Here is an 18,951-nt window from a genome sequence, read left to right on the forward strand (position 1 = left end):
GGTTCCCAGTGGAACAGAAAATAACCAAACAATGGGACAAGTCTAGCATACAAGTTATATAACTAATTTAACTTTTATCAAGGAGTAAAAATCCTCAGGTATAAAATTGCAGTCCAGGATTAAAATATAGTCAGAGTCACATGACTGGCCTCCAAATTAGGACAGCAATAATGACTCACTTGCTGAGATGAGAGTGAAATATAATATTAAAGGCTAACGATAAATTTATCTTCATACGGACACTGAAGTACAAAAAGAAAAGATACTTCCTCATCTGTACAGTTCAATCAGTTTAGACATTTTAACTGATCATTTCTTTGCACAAATAGAGAACAGAAGAAAGATGACGCACTGCACAGCATAAGCTAAAGTAGTCACTGTTTCTTAACAGTAACTACAAAGTATTCAGGTATGAAAATGCTTCTGGAATCAGAAAATAATCCACTACAGCAGAATTCAGTTTCAAAGAACCAACATAAAAAGGTAGACACTTATTAAAAAAGAGAGACTAAAGAGGAGCATTGACATGAGCAAAATTGTGGTAGATGCAGAGATTAAAGACATCATATTGAAAATGGTTATCAGAGAGAGACTCCAAAAAGGACCAAAACCCTCATAAGTGGATGTTGTGAGAAGGAAAGGTGTTTCAACAAGTGGAACCGGTATCCAAATGAGGACGAGAGCATGAACTCTAACCCACTCAACCACTCAGTAAGTAAGCATGGTGATCCTACTGGACAAGTAGAACTAGCTATTATGTGGATAAAACTAACCTGTTTTGTAAAAGGAAATAATGCTTCACACTCAAGAGCCCTTAAAAAAAGGTTCAATCTAGAGATTACTGTAAATAGCTACTTATGACAGCTGGTCACTTTGTGGTAAGACAGAATGAGGAATTAGGCATTACTAAAACCAAAGGAACATTTGTAGAAAAAAATGCCAACTATACATACACAATGATGGTCTCCAAGTTACCTATTACCACTCCAGAATGAAAAATGAGTGAGTCATTGTAATACCTTTTATCAAATAAATAAATAAATAAATCAGCAGCTCAAAACCCAGCCACAGTTAAACAACAACAAAAAGAACAAAGAAAAGGAAGAAATAAATGAGAAAATGTAAGTTATACGGAGTTGCTATTTCTGCATCTCAAATACAACATGTACTTCAGAAACCAGTTACAATCAGAAAAAGTATTGAGAAAAGCAAAGCATAATCCAAAGTACAAAGAGTATTCATTTTGAAAAAATACGGGGGTAAAAGACTTAAGGGAATAGTTATCAGTACTCCCAAAACATTAAGAGATTTTGCAGAACTAATGCATCTTAAAACTTCTCTGATCTTCTGTCATGTATGTTGTCTCTCAGCATTCACCACTACTCATTATCATAATACTGTACTACATGGACGTTGACCTTGGGTAACTGTTCTTTTCCTCTTTTTAGTTATGTTACACAAAAATATTCAATAGGTTCATCCACCTTAAAAATACAGAAGAATAGTACCAAGTCGACGAGGCACTGTAGAAAGTCAGCTCCTGCAGCTACAGCACTGGCCAATATCCCAGTTTGGGGTTCTCCACTCTAGAGATTACAGCATTGTACTTTGTTTTGAAGTGTTACAGATTCAAAAAATTATTTGTGGCATAGTGGAAGAACACCAGACAAACAATACTTGAAGTAATGATCACCTGAAGTGGCCTCTGTATTGCCTAGCACAACTGTAAAATATAACTAAGGAAAAACAGTCCAAAACAGCTGGAGAGCTGCTGGATATAAACTATCAGGACAGTCTTAGAAGAGCTGTTGTACAAAGAGATGCTAGCAAGTTCCAGAGCAGCAATCTAGACCACAGTGAACCATGTGGAAGAAAATGGGCATGTATTTCAATTAATGTCTCCAAGCAGATTCTTGCATTGGGAGTTTCATCACCATCACACAGGTAACACTCTGGTACTGCTGATGCCAGGTACTGTAAGACATGATAAAAGGTACCTGTGACTGAACAGCATTGCTGCAGGCTTCAGAAGAACAGATGGAACATGCACACAATCCTCAGACTACCCAACACATCTAGTAAATAATTTCAAACACTGGAAATTGAGGTCAAAGTTTTTTGTTCATCCAGTCTGATTTTGATTCTGAGGCATAAGGGCTACAGGTGCCCTGGAGAGTAGCAGGAACCTGACTGACCTCTCAGCAAATCTCTCTGCTTACGTGAAGTCCTTCTGAACACTATTTCACTTCAAAAAAGCATAGGCAGGGAGCACATAGAGAGAAAAATCCCCAAATGCTAGCTATGAAAAGAGGCAGGCCTCCGTAAATTAGGAAGTCTGAGGTTTCAATGTAATTTCTATAAAAAGACAAAATGAGGGGCAAAATGAAGGCAAGTTAGAAGAGCCAGGCAAGAAGAAAGTTGATGATGGAATTATGTGGAGCAACTCTCACTGTGGAGCTGTTGTTGATGTTCCTCTAAATCTTACAGCCCACCTCCTCCTCTGGGATCTCAGCCTTCTGGCATTCCCGAAATTCTAACAAACTCTCTCATGCCTAGCTCCTGAGGGACTTGCACACTAAGCTCAGCCTTCCTCAAACCCTCACCCTTACCAGCCTTCCTTTTCTTAGAAGAGGCTAAAGCCTATTTGAATCCCAAGCAACCAGTCAACCCCTTCCTGAACAAAGTCTCATAGACAGCAGCATGCTAGAGAAACCTCCTGGTTCTAAAAGCAGAGAGGGGAACAATATCATAGGAGATAAGAGAAAGACCCCAGTCTTAACGAATCACTGAGCAACTGATGCTCAGGAAAAATAAAGCTTAGAAGTATTCATAACATCTTTTGTTGGCTTTGTTGCTGTGCTTTAGATTCAAGTCCCAACCCAGCAAAGGATTTACGCACATAAGTGCATATTCCCACCAAACCCATGGGACTTCTTACATACCAGTAGTTAGTCATTTAAATACTGTTCTGGAAATGGGAACTTACTGCACAGAACTGATAGAAAACAAGTGGTGCTAAATCAGCTTTGTGACATTTTAAATAAAAAAAAAAGCAACACACACACTGCATAGGTCCCTTATTTAATTTTATAGACCATACAGCGTTCCCATTTTACACTAGTAAAAAAACCATGACGTACGATTTATCACTATTTTTTCAGTACGAGAGTATCCTTCAGACTTAACAATTTCAAAATTATTTGAAATGCAGCTTAATAAGTTCTCCTTAAAAAAGGATTTCAAAATCCACTGATTATTTCTGTCACAAAGCACATTTACTGCTAATAAACTAACAACTTATTCTTTAAGTGTTCGAACTGTATTCATAATCAAGTTTAGTCACATGCTATTTAGACACAGTATTCACACCCACTTGTATTCCCCTGTAACTTAGGGTGTGCCACAATGGTGCAGAGTAACATGTTCGAGCTTTATTGCAGAATCGCAGTGCTGAACCCAAACACCCATGCAAATGGCAATACAGAGAAGCAGCACTCCAGCAGCACAAAGACATCACCACCAACTCTCCCTTTGCAAGACTCAGACAAAGCCTGGGAACGTCAACCATACAACTGCCACATGTGAAAACTATACTTAAAAAGCAAGAGCAAAAATAACAAACATGAGACTTCACGCAGAACGAAAGACATCTGCCTCAGCCCTCCCACCAGTGACAACTGCTCCACCTTTTAAATAAATAACCATAAGGTTGTCAGACAACAATGATTTCCCCTTCTGCATACAAGGGAGGTTACAGAGAGCAGCCTGAAAATCACCAAGAAGTGGAAGTACTAAGAAGCAGCTCAGGTAGAACCGATCCATGGCAACTTCATACAATGGCTTTTTGATAAGCAGACACCTCATATCCAAGAACTTCAACTCTCAAATAAGTATGATTAGAAATTAAAACACCAAAATAAAACTATTTAAAACAATTTAAGTTGACAAGAATCCTAGCAAACATAACTAGATAAGGAGACGTACACACTCAGATTTCAGAAGGTCTTTCCTATACCATCATCTTTAGGTAAACGGCAACAACCTGGTAGCAAAACAAAAACTTTTTTTTTTTTAAGGGAATACATCTTTCTATTAAATGTTTCATTCTTTGCCGATGCAGAGAATAAATATAGGTATCATACAAACAGCAACAGAAAGGCCATCAGCTAGCAAAAACAAAAAAGTTGTGGGTTTTTGTTTTGTTTTTTAATAAAAAAAAAACAAAAAAACCCCTGGTAATAGCAGCACTATCATGAGTTAGGAAAAACAGGAAAATAGCTGCATGGGAAATTCCAGAATCCACCATGAAAGTGAGAGATTAAAACACACTAGCACCCTTCCACAATCTTCACTGACCTTCTGTTGTTCTCCTTTAGTACAGATAACTGCATTAGTAGGTATCCAAAACACTAAAAAGGGAATGGTCATAAAATTGAAGGGGAAATAGGAATTACTTTGGGATTTGGGGTACACTACCTGTGGCATAATTAATTTTTAAAATCATGTTAAGCCTGACTTTGTGATAAAATATTTGCATTCTTCAGTATTCCTTTACATTTTTGTGCTTTAGCACAATCAGGTCATCAACACTGCATTTAGCAATCCTAAAGGTTCAGAGTGTTTCAGCCTTCAAGTGCCCTGTTGTGCCCCAGGGATACAGGAGCAGGGATGCATTTCCTTTGACAACAAAACTGGGACTCCCACCTGCTATGGAAAAATTGTTCTGGTTTCAACCGTTCTTAGTAAGCTTAAATGTGGTTAAAGTTCCATTTAATAAGAGCTTACAACATATGATATACTTAAACATAAAAGTGAATGTTTCATAGCTGGGATTTTCACTTGGGATTTTCATAGATACCAACAGTTTATCACTTTCTGCCTTGAAAACCATATTTTAATTATTTACCTTGGTCCTCATTTCAAGCAAAAATTACCTCAATCATTTCTGCAGACCTTGATAGTCTTTCCATAAAGAAATGGGATAAATATACACCAGCCAAATAATTTTGCACAACTATTCTAGTATGCTTTCCCTTGACAATCATTTTTACAAATATACAAACTCCACTAAACCCTCAACCTATTTGTTTGTTGAATGAGAAAGGTCTTCCTCCAGCTGTTTTTCACTACCTATTTAGGATGCCTGTAAGGCATAGGATTAGGCTCCATTTTGGTTTTCCTACAGAAGATATTTTTCTAATATCACCCTTAGAACTCCTTTTTGCCAGCTGTAGGCAGATGAGAAGGATAAGTTCTTGTATGTAGAGTCACCTTAAATGTATTGCAAAGTGCCAGACAGCTTTACATAGCTAACAAATCAAATTCCCTGAAAAAACATTACATAAGAACATTGGAGTTTCTTAATCATGAGTTTACCTTCCCCTTAACTGTTCTCTAGATGATCTCTTATTTCCCTGGAATGCTTTCCCGTAGCTATTGTAACACACAGTAAGTTTCATTATTTTGTTTCCAATGACAATGAAAACCTGCCTTTTTTGACAGCAGTACAAGCCCACATAAACAAGAACAATGTTATTCTTGTATCAACTTTTTTATTTTTTGGACAGATCTAACAAGTATGCTTTTTCTATTTAGACAGTCTGAAGGCTGCTTTAATAACCTGCACCTTCTTTACAAAGCAACACCTGTAGCATTTTGAATATTCCGCACGAATAGATAAGGAAAGAAATCTTCCCTTATATTTCAGTGCCAACCAGCAGAGAAGGTAGTCAATTAATTACATTTAACAACAAAATAACAATTAGTTGTTACTTACATTGTACTGCATACGATGCCAGAACAACAGCAGAATTAATGGGGCATGACAACCTGGAAAGAGGAGAAAATATTTTTATTTAGACATAGACTGTATAAATGTATTGTTAACAATGTCTCTGCAATTAGTTCAGTACGTGAAGACTCATTTATCTTCAAAGAGTATCTGATTTTTTCTTACAAAGTTTTATCGTCAAAGCACAGTAGGACTGGACACTAAAAGCTAGTTGTTGTGTAACAGCTTCTGAAGTGAATGGAAGTAACTAGTCCCAAAAGGACATGCTCATATTCCTGCTGGATGCTTCTTCAGGAAAGCAAAAGGAGAAGGGATTTTTATGGGGCTCTGGACACTATTTTGATAGCTGCACTATGGTGTATTTGAAACTAGACACAAACACTAAAATTAGCCAAATGCCAAGCACAAAGACAGCTCTGATCTCATGACCAAAACTGACTCCATAAAAGAAAAAAGCCAACACCTAAAGGCAATTTACATTTGGCAGCAAATACTCAGATCACCTTTTTCCTCTTTTTTAAAAATGTACAAACACACAGGAATTGCAGGCAAAGGGTATATGCTCACCATATAGGGAATATAATCCTGAAATTATGAGAAAAGATAGCATGAACTGCCCTTTGCTACTCCCTCCTGATTACCGCACTAGAGAGTGGGTCCCCACGTTTGGAATACCATGCCTGGCACACCATGCCTTGCATAAAGATCTGTCAGGTTGACATTGTACCTGCAGACACACAGCATCTCCTACAGCTCATTTGCAACAGAGTTCTAAACTGTTATTAATAAGTGAGCTATGTGAAAATTTTTAACTTTTCCTAGCAATTTTTCTTCTAAAGCAATGTTTCACAAGGTACATTTTTATAGCAATGATACCCTCAGAAAAAGGCTTTTTGTTGTTGTTTGTTTTGTTTTTTAATTTTATTTTAAAAAGCATTATAGAGAAATTGAAGATTCTTCTTATTACCTTCCTTCGACAATATCAGTCTTCAATTGCAGGAAGAATAAGTGCCTAGAAAAGATTTTTTGTAAAACACACACACACACATTTATTTTCACATTTAAAAGATATGGTTTAAATGGTTACATGTATTAGTTTTATTTTATTAGATTTCCTGGCAAACTATACAAACAGATGAATAAAGCTTAGTGGCATTTACAAATATGCAGTCAAACACCCACTCACTCTCACAACAGTTTTAAAGATCTTTGGCAGTCTGTACTACAACTCCAGGACCTCAGTATTAATGCCACAACGAACATTAGAAAACCCAAACCATTACAGAACTGGGCTGTCTTTCTCCCAGTAATATTAATCTTGGCTGTAACTTTAAAACAACAACAACCACCACCACCCCCCCCAACCCCCCCCTCCCCCCCCAATCAACCCCAAACTGTAATAGTCTATCTTGGAACTACTCAGGGGAAGATGAGACGAGACATTTCTCAAGTAGCACACGCTGACAAAAAGCTCTTGAACAATTCTCCAAGAGCAGTTCAGTCTTGCTCTTATTAGCGTGTTTGACAATGTTACTTTATAGTGATATTGGAGAGTTGGGATGTGAAGAACCATAAAGAGCAGGTCTTTGAATAATTTCAGTTAAAAACTGCAGAACAGCTTACAACTGCAAGATTAGCAAATACCAAAACAGGTCAATACCCAAGTTTTCTACAAGAAAAATCATTTAACATGCTGTACTATTTATATTCCCAAATAACTGAAAAAATTAACAAACAATGAAAATGTTAAAAGCATTACAAAAATGCCAGATTAATGGGTGCCTGTGAATTCTAAATTCCAAATCGTGCACACCGAACAAAACAAGTATTCAGTTAAAGCCTTGTGACAAGTTAATTGAAAAAGCTTATAATTCATGTACCCTGCCACCCCAAAAACTCAGAAATAGGTTAAAACCCAAAATTTTAAAGGTCTACTATAAAGTGAAGTGTTATAGATCTTTGCATGTTACAAGTAATGGGCAAACTAGAAAACAAGAACTGTTATCTGTTCTTCCTGAAACAAAATAAACCCCACCCTCCCACACCCTCAGCATTAAATCTACTACACATGTTCAAAACTGACTCAGTGTTGATACAAAACTTCTAACACAGACTTAGGGCATGCAGACAGCTTAATCATTAAACTTCCCTATTTTTTAATCATTGCATCTGATCAATTAAGGGATCAAAAAGAAAAGGAGAAAAACTGCAATAGGCAGGGACTTCAAGTGACAAATGCTCAAAAAACCCCAAAAGGAATCCAAGGTGCAAATAAACCAACTGCCATCTTTGTACTAGCTTATACTCCAGCTATATTTTGAATTTGTAGGCTGTGTATAGCAGAAACCATTCATTATGAGCATCGCATCAAGCTGTCAATTCCAAAAACATTTAATACAAAGAGTTATATGAAGTTATCTACTTAATAAGGCATAGTTTGCCAAGCTGCAGAGGTAGGAAAGGAGGGCTTTACACATTCTTAGTCCACGGAAGCAAATATCAAACAGAAGTTACCTGGTTTGTTCTTGCTGAAGTGTATTAGGATCGGGTATAAAAAACCTTACACGAAAACGAAGGGTGCAGGGAAAACCTCCTGCAATATTTTAGAAGAGCAAATCAATTTTTTGTTTAAAAAAGAAAGAGCCCAAGGTTTTTATTTCTATGTTTATAGAAAAATTACATGAACAACCACATAGAAATCTCATGCATTTTTCTCATGAAACTAAAAGAAACCACAAGAAGTCTCTCTTGATCCCCCAACACCAACTATGCGAAGAAAATACTCTCAAATATTGTGATGCTTTCATTTAAAGTACTTTGTATATGCTACTTTATATAAAAGGCATTATTTGTCTTTGCCTCATACGTATTAGAAGAGAAAAAAGCAGCAAATATATTTGAAGCGTCTCAGTTGGGATAATGCTCAATTCTATTTTACATATAAATACAAGAAATTAACAGAAGTTCACCATGTTAACTTCATGTATTTTTATTTCAATTCATACATAATCTACAGCATACGGTAGAAATAAGAGAGCAGAAAAACATAGCTCAAGTTTCACAGCACAAATTGGGACAGTGTCACTCAGTCCTCCTAAGCTGCTATCTGGCAGGGTAGGGTCACGCTGGCCAGCCTGTCCTTCTTGGTAAGCATTCTGTGTTACCCAAAGCTGTTCATAAACAGGACATACTAGAACAACACATGCACTTGGAAGTGTGTGGTGTTGGGTTTTTGGTTGGTTGGTTTTTAATAAAAACAAGCATAAAATTATTTTTTTCTTATTTTACTTGAGACAAGAAATTGCCAGAACCTATAAATGAAGCTGGCTCTGCTTCCCTCAATCAACCCCCCTCTTCTTTATCTTCCCTTTATTAGGGGGAATTTACTGGCACCATGATATGACTACTGCTTTCATGGCCATGATATCCAACACTGTTCAGAAGCCAGGTTTAGATGCTATTACAGCATCAGTTAGTGACCTACCCCAGGTCTTATTAGCACTCAGGTAGCAGTAAGAGATATAGAAAGCTCTGCTGAAAAGACTGACAGAGATAAGACTTGCTCTTGAAGAAAATGTACCATCTGGATGCACTAATTTACAAGAACTGTATTTATTCTAGTCATAAGAACACAGAAAAGTGGACTACACAGTTACAATCAAGATACGAAAAACAAGTCTTACCTTTTAACTGTTTTCTAATAGGTTTGTTTGGTTCAAGCCATCGCTGTGAAATGAAAAACTATTAGATGGATTAAAAGTATTTACAAATAAATACTATTTATGTCTATGTGTGTGCATATATATGTGTGTATACATACACATGTATGCACATGTGTGTCTATATGTATACACACATATACATGCACACACATTTACTATACTTACAGGTGAATCTACTGAAGTTTCATTTTGCTGTAAACCAAAATATTCCTTCTCCGTCACACCCAACTGGTTATAGGTCATATCCAACAAAATCTGTCCGGTGTCTTGTTTCTGAAAACAAGAAAACTTTAGAAGTTAAACTGTGCAACACTTACACATTTTAAGATACATTTTTAAAAAAACAAATTTATTTCAATTAATTGTAACTCATGAATAAAAATAGCTGCTAATTCATTGGTTCAAAGTTTCACAGCAATAAGAACTTTACTCCAATAAAAGTATCTTTTTTTTTTTTTAAAGAAGGTTTCTTTCCGAAATACGTTAGGCATGTGAAATCTCATAATATGAATTGACATGAACTCAAGCCCTTTGGGTCGGCCCAGCAATTTCATTTTAAGCAGACGACCTCTGCCTCCACCACAGCCTTTAGGAGCAATGCCTTTCTCGGGAGCTGTAGCCTGCAAGGATGGCTTACAGCCACATGGGGCTGCTCTGGCCCCTGCCGTCACCACCAAAGCAGCGTGCTCGGTTTCCACATCAGCTGTCAAAAGGCAAAGCCAGTATGCACTAGGATGGGGGGGGGGGGGGGGAAGAGGATGCTGTGCTCCAGCCATAAGGTCCTGTACTTCAGCCTGAACTCCCACCTGCCCCTCAGCCGCAGTTCAGCCCCCCCACTTTCTGCCTAGACGTCCCCCAAGACGGGTATCACAGAAGAACTGGTGCAGCAGGGAATTACACAGGCAGTGGAGATCCAGAAGCGTAAACATGGTACACTTTTCCCCAAACCAAACCAAGTATCTCCATGCCATGGCATTGTGGAGAGCAGATTAACCAACTTCTGCCAAAGAACACTGAACCAATCCTATTAGAAAAAAAAAACCCCAATCACAAAAAGAAACAAACAAAACACCCTCAAGATTGCAATCCTAAATATGCCAATACATAACAAATAGCTTGCAAAGCTGTACGGCATTTTAGGTCTAGATTTTTATATATGAAATTGCTGGACAGAACAAAAATCAGGTTGGCTTGCTTGGTATCTTGTCTATTCAAAAAATGATAGCAAACTAATTTTTCATATGATCTTCCAAATCTCACTCTTAAAAGCAGAAATAAACTGCACACATGCAAGAAAAAAAGTTACCAGAGGAAAATTATTTAGACTGCAAAACATAAGTACTTTGTTCTGAAACAAATTTCTTAAAAATTAAGTACTAATTTAATTAAGTTCTGATTTCCTAAATGAATTTCTTAATTTCTTAAACAATTTATTGAAACAAAGGACTTAATGTATAAGCATGATAGTGACCACATTTTTGTGGATGACCCCAGTCTTACTCAGTGCATAAGAGTGCTCACTTAATAAGCCAAGAACACAACATTGTATTCAATTCTCTTTGTCTAGACCTTGTTTATTATACAACACAAGTCCTGTTCAGAAGACAGATGTATCTTTTTTTAAAAAGATAAAACCAGGGTACCACACTGTAATTAAGTGCTTTAAATAGTAACATATTCCATAGTCTTCCCTTATCTCATAAAAACATTCTTCCTATTTAAAAAGATAGAAAAAGAAGAATAAAGATTCAAGCAAAAGATACCCTCTTGGCTACCTTATTTTGGAGGACGGAATATTATCCAACATTTCCTACTGCTAGAGCAGAACTTCTGGTAGCTCATTTGTGATTTGAATGCTCAGTGTTTCTACGTCGGGCTCCAAATGCAAGGGAAGGTAAGAGCCAACTATTGGCCTCCTGTGAAAAGCTGTGCCCATTTTTCTGGAGCAAAGTCACATATGAAAAAAACAACATAGGCAACACTCAACTGTCTTATGTATGAGACTACTCTTTCCCCTCCAACAGTCTCCCATTTTGTTTAACTTTCACAACAAACAGTTGAGGTCTCGCAATAAATGTGAGTCCACTCAAGCGTGTAAGCGTGCGGCCATCAAAAGCAGCAGCTCTGCCCTCTCCTTCTTCCCCAGCTCCCCATTCCTACTCCCCTCCTTTCAAACACGCTACTGTTCCTTGGGATATTCAAACCACAGCACTGATCAAACCCAATTTTTTTTCTGAAATAGTGTAGACCTAGATCCAGCTTAGAAACGGAAAATCTCAGTGACAGGTAAGGACCTCGCGACCAAGCGTTCCTGATCACACAGAGCCATGGTGCCGTGCCATCCATCAGGCAGTTCTGTCCAGCACCATCAATGAGGTGGGCTCCACTACAAATACTGAGATTTTCTAGCAGAGATTATCGATATATGTACACAAGAGGGCCCTATGAAAAAAGCAGATGCCACCTTAACCCTCTGAAATAATGGGCATTTCCTGACGTGAATACGTTCATCTTTAGTACGGCTTTACTATACATACCATATTCGTTTCCCCAGGGTTGTGTTTTTATAAGCAGAATGTTAAAACCCTTTCAGGTGACACCACATGACACATGCCCAACTCAGAAGCATAATTGCACGTCTATGGTGCATACTTCTGACACGAGCTAAACAAGCCACTGAAGTTATATTGTGACGAAAAGCAGTAATTACCGGGGATGAGACATACACTTTATTGAAAGAAAGTGTTCAGGCATCTCAGGCTTCTTTACAAATAGGGCAGGAGAAGACCACAGCGGGCAGATTCTTCTGCTAATTTTCTCTCTGAATTTTAACACTTCTGACTCCCTTCATTCTTCTTTCTTTGCAACAGCATTACCTCCTAATTCTCTTCTCATTTTTCATGCTTCTGGTCCTTCATCCCAATTCAGATGCCTTCACCACCTCTCTCCCCACCCTCTCACAACTGCAAACCCCCCCCCCCCCCCCCCGCCTCCCCTGGCACACATGAATTGCTAAGCCTTCTCACCGCTTCCCTGTAAAGACAAGCAAGCTCCCTGCTACAATATTCTTGCTTAGCAGTTGCAATTCTCTCTTTGCAATGTTCCCATGGGTCTCCTAACCCTAAACCCACCTGCTCAGCCAGTATTAGTCTCCTCCACGTACATACCTACTATTTCCTTCTCCTCCTCCTCTCCATATTTCCTATCAAAAGCAATTTCCAACACTACTTTTCTGCAGCTCCAGTTCTTGCCCTCTGGTATTAAAAGCACAGTTTCTTCCACAGTGCCTAGATCAAGCACCCACTCCAGAAATCTAAGCTAAGTACAAAAAGTCATTTTAAATTGTTGAAGTCTTCTTCAGTTGTTAAAATTCCCAAACCTGAAGGTTTTTGTTGTTTTTCCCCTCAAGAAAAATCTATATTTACTTGGCTTTGGCTTTGTTTTAAGAAACACCTGAATTATTTTTCAGCCTGTACACCTAAAAATAAAGTTACCACACAGCTTACGCTGCACTATCTTCGATCTATTTTGCACATAAACAGTTTTGAGATCTAGGTGTAAAGTGAGGCAGGCTAAGCATGTCACATCACTGCTTTTGAATTTCGACATCCATTCCAATACAGTCCATAGCCACAGTGTACTCTAATACTCCAATGTGTCAAGTGCTTTACAACACATCATATTTTCACTCCCCTCTGCCATAGGAAGAGGGCAAAACAACATGAACACCGCTCAGTTAAACTGGGCATTAGAGCCAAGTTCTTAACTCTGTCAACCATTACAGCAAGTAGTTAAGACATTCTTAATAAAGCTCTTGCCTTTCTACAATGAGATAAAAAAAATTATGCACTTTCCACACTAGCCTACTCTGTTACAATGACACAAGCTCTTAAGATAATCTTAAGAATTTAAAAGTTTTTTCTACTAAAAAGAAACATTTCCAAGAGGTTTGCTTGTTTCCACCCTGAAAAGAAATTTCTATTTATTTCATATTCCTGACATCTACCAATCCTTATTCTGAACTGTTAAAAGCTTTGCATCAGCCACCTCATAACCACACACCATTCACCTCCATTTAAATCTGCCTTGAAAGGTATTTCACCTTATGTCAGACAGGCCAAAAATTAATACTTAAAGCAGTCATAACTGAACCTATTACATTCTGCCTGTGCCACAACAGTTTCCTGCTATATTTAGGGAATTTCTATTAGTCAAGTTTAATTTCTAGTAAGCTACACGATTTTGAAGAGAAAGAACCCCTTAATGTCAAGCACTGCCTAGCAGCTGGGGTGACCAAGACCCACTGTCCTAAGAACTGCATAAACATAAGTGAAGACTGTTAGTTCATTGGAGTGGAGGGGTAAACATGCAAGTAATCCTTTTCTGTTTGTTAACTTCTACAAGGTAAGCTGTACAAAGTGACACTTTAAGAGGACAGTGCAACATATAGCACATATCCCTGTCCCTCTCCTCTGCAAGAGCTTTGCCCCCACTTTCTGGCAATGATAACCTCACAGTTAAGCACCACCTAAGCTTTTGCAAATTCAGTCTCACTTCAGACACAATACCCATTGCCCCTCATGTGCTGTTTGAGGTCATCCTTTCCTAATTTAGCCCATAACAGTCATCCACCACCAAACAGCCTGTGTCCTTTAGTCCCAATATGCCTATAAGCTTGAACAAAGTGCTACACTTTCTTTTAATTTCCACATTAATTTTACATACAGCTAAATTATTTGCTCTTCTGCTAATTCTGTCCTTTTCTCTTCCTGGAATGTATTTACTGATGCTCTTATTCAGAGCATGCAAGATTTTGTTTAGCTAGAATAAACAGAACAGCCTCATCTTTCCTTAGGTCCAGACTTTTGCACAGCATCCTAGTTGTACTTTCTATGCCGGCCTGACTGGAACTTCCCTCTTTTGTCTGCGAGTAGCCAGGATCCACATGTGACATTCCCCGGAGGGTGGCCTCCATGCCAAGACTAACACTGTTAATACTTCCTTGACATTGGCTGAAGATTTCTGCCTGGTGCATAATAGTGCTCACCTTTTGCAGAACAATAACACCTGACCAGCTCAGCCTGCAAACTACCAGTGTTCTCCTCCTCTATTGTTTGCAACTGAAAATGGAGCTTAAAAAAAACCCACTACCTCATCTTATGAAAGCTATTAGTTTACACTACTGATTTCCCTCCTCACTGCAATTACTCCTTGTTCAAGATAGATTATCTGCTACCCCGTATTCCTGTATCTTTTTTAGTGTTAATAATGACTCAAACCTTACATTTTTGATTTACTGGAAAAGATTCAATAGCAACATGTTAATGACATTTGACAGTCAAGAACTCTACTAATGTCCTTGCACTGTTTAACATCTTTTCGGCAAGATCTACTGCCACCTCTTGAGCCAACTCCCTGCCCATCCCGTAACTCTTTGGGATTCCATACACTCCAGCACAGTATTTTCCTTTATAAAGGTCATACAAAATATTTATCCAAGCCCACAGAGTTTTGACCCACTGCATTTCCTCTGCTTCAAAAATGATTTAAAACAAACATATACATGAGGTTAGTCATTCCAGTTCTAGCTTTGGAAAAATCTCCCCTCCACTAATTCTTTCCTTCAGCATTTATTATGAAGTCAGGCCCCACGAAGGGCTAAGACTAACAAGCCTGCTGTAGGTCAGATCACTTTCTCACTGCCCTCAAAGGCATCATCAAATTTCATAGTGTCTTACTGTTTTCCAGTCATACTGTATACTGATCTGTCTCAATATAAAACGAAATATTTGTTGCCAGCCTGAAACTTCATACAGCAGTTCTTTCAACGTGCAGGGACACAGATTAGCACTAAACGATCTTGTATTATCAAACAATATCCAGTATGAAAACTTAGTGACAATGGTCCAACAATTCTGCATCATTGCATTTTACTATGAGTGGTTTAAAATTATAACTCACCCCCACAAACAAAAAGAACCTTTAAGACTTGTATCTCTGCCCATTATTTTAAACATACCAATAGTAACTGTTGGTGTTAATTGTAACCATCGTGTTCCTTCTCAAATACTAGAAGAAGGAGCTTAATTGAGATGGTGGGGAAGGAAAAACATTCCTTACTATTTGAATTTCAAGTCATGCAGCTTTTCTCATTATTACTGCCTAATCATTTTATTTCTAGAAAGAAACCCTATTACTAAAAGCCAACTACTCTAAAAGCAAAAATCACAAGTACTAAGACATAAGCATCAACTCGGAAAGACAGTGCAATACAGAAATGATTTGACACTGTAAATTTTATCCCTTCACAAACATCAATTTACTGGAAATTGAGACGCATAATTCCCAAATGACTCATTTACCAGGAATGACCAAAGTAGAGCAATAATGGAAGATTCCTGCATGTTTATACCAAAAGTTGCAAATAAATTTACATTATTGCTCAATATACACCTATTAAACACACCCAAACATGGTACGTGAGCACATTCTGTATGTATTAGAATGACAACTAACATTTTCCCCATGTGTAAAGCTTATGCATTATAACCTTAGAACAAGGCAGAGGTAACATCAGGGATAGAAGTGAATTAACCTTATCACAAAATTCAAACACCTGAAATTTATTGGGAGGCTTCAAGAAAACCTGGATATAGTTAAAATCAAGTGCAACACTCCATACCAAGTGCAGTCAAGCCTTTGTCTCAAATGTGTTTTTGAAAGAAGAAGGTTTCCAACTCTTAGCTTACATGCACCTTCTACTCTTTGGCTGGACTTTGGACATGTTCCATCTAAATACTGAAATGCATAATGGGGGAAAGACAAGAAAGGCCATTTCAGCCTTGCAGAGTTAACATACATTTCTATTTGAACTGTAAGCAATGTAGTGGAATGTGTCTGTCTGTACTCCCATGTGAACTTTCTTGATAACGATGACCTGAGAACAGCACATACCACAAGTTATACTGATTAACTCTTTGTGATACCATCAGTACAAATTTCAGATTCACCAAAACTGTAGTATAAATGCCTTTAAATAAAAACAATGAACAAAAAAGCCTATCACTTCACTACTGTGCCAAAGCCAAAAATCCAGGAGAAAAATGGCACTGCTCTCTTGAAATTAAGTCTTTATTTACAGTTGGTCAGGCTACTGATATTCTTTGGGATAAGCACTTAGTAAGAACAAATTTGCAGGAAACAAATTATGCAGCTTTCTTCAAGTTTCTCAATAGATAGATAGTCCCTCAGGTTACTTCATAAGCAAAATCCACCTTCCTTCTTCCTTTGCCCAGTTTTAGGATATTTGGTTTTCATTCACACTGCTACAGATACAATCACTGGGAAAAGAAAGTACCATCTAGCAGAATGATAGAGACCCCTATAGCTATCACTTTGAAAGTTTCATAAACCCATGCAGTTTGCCAACAAAGTTTGATGAAAATCAGCTGTGTGGGCTCTATAAAGATCGTGTTGCTACAGAATGAAAAGAAAGTCTATTCTCCCTGTTCTCTAAAAGGTTCAGTATTTGGAGATACCATGAGTGTTCTACCATCATTTTAAAGATGTCCCTTAGTACTAGTTCAAAATTTCAAAATACGTAAGTTGTTCTTTTCAGTGTGTCAATAAATTGTAAGTTTAGACTATCTAATCTACCATCTTTGTATTAAATTTAAATCCACCTCAAATTTACTAGTCTTGAGCATCTGTGCAGTGCCAACAAGATATTGGAAATGACAACATAGGAATATATATTTGCTTAAACTCAAAGCAAATTTCTCTCTAGTTTCTTCTTACCCTTGATGTTTCTTTTCTTTGATGTTATTTTTCTATATAATCCCACTATGCCTTTGAAAGAAAGAAATCCTCTTGCACTAAGAATTCTGTGTTCAGATAGCTGCTACATGACAAAGCAATGCTCAGTATTTTTCAGTCTGTTGTCATTAGAATGGGAGGAGTCTTTGATTCCATTTATGCTATTAAATGGACAAAGGCCAAGCTTTGAGTATTCTGCTTTTTCCCATTCACTTTACACTATTTGTAGTAGAAAAGTGTAATCCTGTCTACGAATGTAAAGCATACTTATGTATACATGAATATTAGCCTAATATTAGTTCAAAGTGTAACATATATCCAAACTTAGAGCCTTCATAAATCACGAGGTACCACTAGCCCAAACATATAACCCTGAAAAATTCCCAACCTTAATTTTCCACAGATACGTTGAAGTTTTCAAAGAGAAAAACACTACACCTTATACTTTAAAAGAGGTGATCCTGTTCAGCTCCAATTCTCCAAACTCAGACAGGAGAAAAGAATTCAACAGATTTCAGCAATAACAGTAAAAACTGAGAAAGTAAAAAACTAGAAAATGTATTTACAACATTCACAAGACATACTATGTCTTTTTATCCATGTATCTTGTATCTATGTCTAGTCATTTCAGAAAGCACCTTCATTTTAATAATGTATTACTACATTAAATACATTGCTGTTGATTTGTCTTACGGATGATCATGCCATGCGATATGCATATTTAATTTCTTAAAAATATAGAATTATCAATTGACCTGGCATCCAGAAATGAGTAAAGTATGGAGCAAAATCAGATCTATAAATCAACGTCTTGATATGAGAAACAGTTTCTCTAAAGCAACACAAAGACTTCACTAGTGGGGAAAATCTGTTCAGAGCAAAACTTATTTTCCTTCAATACATGCCTAGTTGATTCCCAGACTGACCACAGATCCGAGTTCCTCTTTGCTCACAGACATAAAACTGAATGATGTTGGCAATTAAAATAAAAACACACACGTTCAGGCACAAACTTCAGGAGGCTGAATATTTTCTGTTAACATAAGCAGAACTCAGATAAATTTTCCACAGCGGCTTCAAACGCTTTTGAGAACTGGGCCTTGCAACACAACCAGAGAGGGACAAAGCCTGTTCTTAGGCAGACATCAAGGTTAGATAATCAGGAAGAGCCATCCTGGCAGATAAGCGCAGTACTGGTACAAAAGCTTCAGTACTGGTACAAAAGCTCAGTACTCAAAGAACATACATCTTCTGGTAAACCTCTTCCTTGCGTTAGCCCGTAACATAGTGGGGTAGCCATGCTCCCCGCTTCTTTTCAATAAAGCAATAATGGGTCCTGGATTACCCCTACGGCAGTTCAGCATTACAGCTGCAGTAAAGGAGGCCCTTCCAATTCCTGGATGAAGGAGGTAACCAGCAGGGATACCGTGGGGGTACGCTGAAGGCAGGGAGAGAAATCAGCTGGGTCCGGAGTTTCAAAATGGTTCCCATTTATCATATTGCACTCACTGCTTGAAGGATGAAATGAGAAGCACAAAGCTGACTTGTACAGTGCTGGACTTCAGGCCAAGTGCTACATCTAAAGCTACGTAAACACTTGTTTACACCGAAGAATACACTACT

General features: G+C 37.8%; 1 protein-coding gene across 2 annotated transcripts in view; it reads right to left on the reverse strand.

Annotated features, from left to right (window-relative positions):
* The window catches only part of PTPN3 (protein tyrosine phosphatase non-receptor type 3), a 131,006-nt gene that overhangs the window by 77,981 nt on the left and 34,074 nt on the right, over nucleotides 1-18,951 (reverse strand). The window contains exons 3-7 of one of the 2 annotated variants that reach the window (XM_075494148.1): nucleotides 9,679-9,786; nucleotides 9,475-9,517; nucleotides 8,306-8,384; nucleotides 6,759-6,803; nucleotides 5,777-5,829 (exon numbers count right to left, since the gene is read on the reverse strand). In XM_075494148.1, the coding sequence (XP_075350263.1) occupies nucleotides 5,777-5,829; nucleotides 6,759-6,803; nucleotides 8,306-8,384; nucleotides 9,475-9,517; nucleotides 9,679-9,786 (328 nt within the window). Of the gene's footprint in view, nucleotides 1-5,776; nucleotides 5,830-6,758; nucleotides 6,804-8,305; nucleotides 8,385-9,474; nucleotides 9,533-9,678; nucleotides 9,787-18,951 lie in introns of both variants that reach the window. The other variant, XM_075494147.1, reaches the window with a different exon arrangement.

This window comes from Mycteria americana, chromosome 2 (assembly GCF_035582795.1).
Source record: "Mycteria americana isolate JAX WOST 10 ecotype Jacksonville Zoo and Gardens chromosome 2, USCA_MyAme_1.0, whole genome shotgun sequence".
Taxonomy (NCBI): Eukaryota; Metazoa; Chordata; class Aves; order Ciconiiformes; family Ciconiidae; genus Mycteria; species Mycteria americana.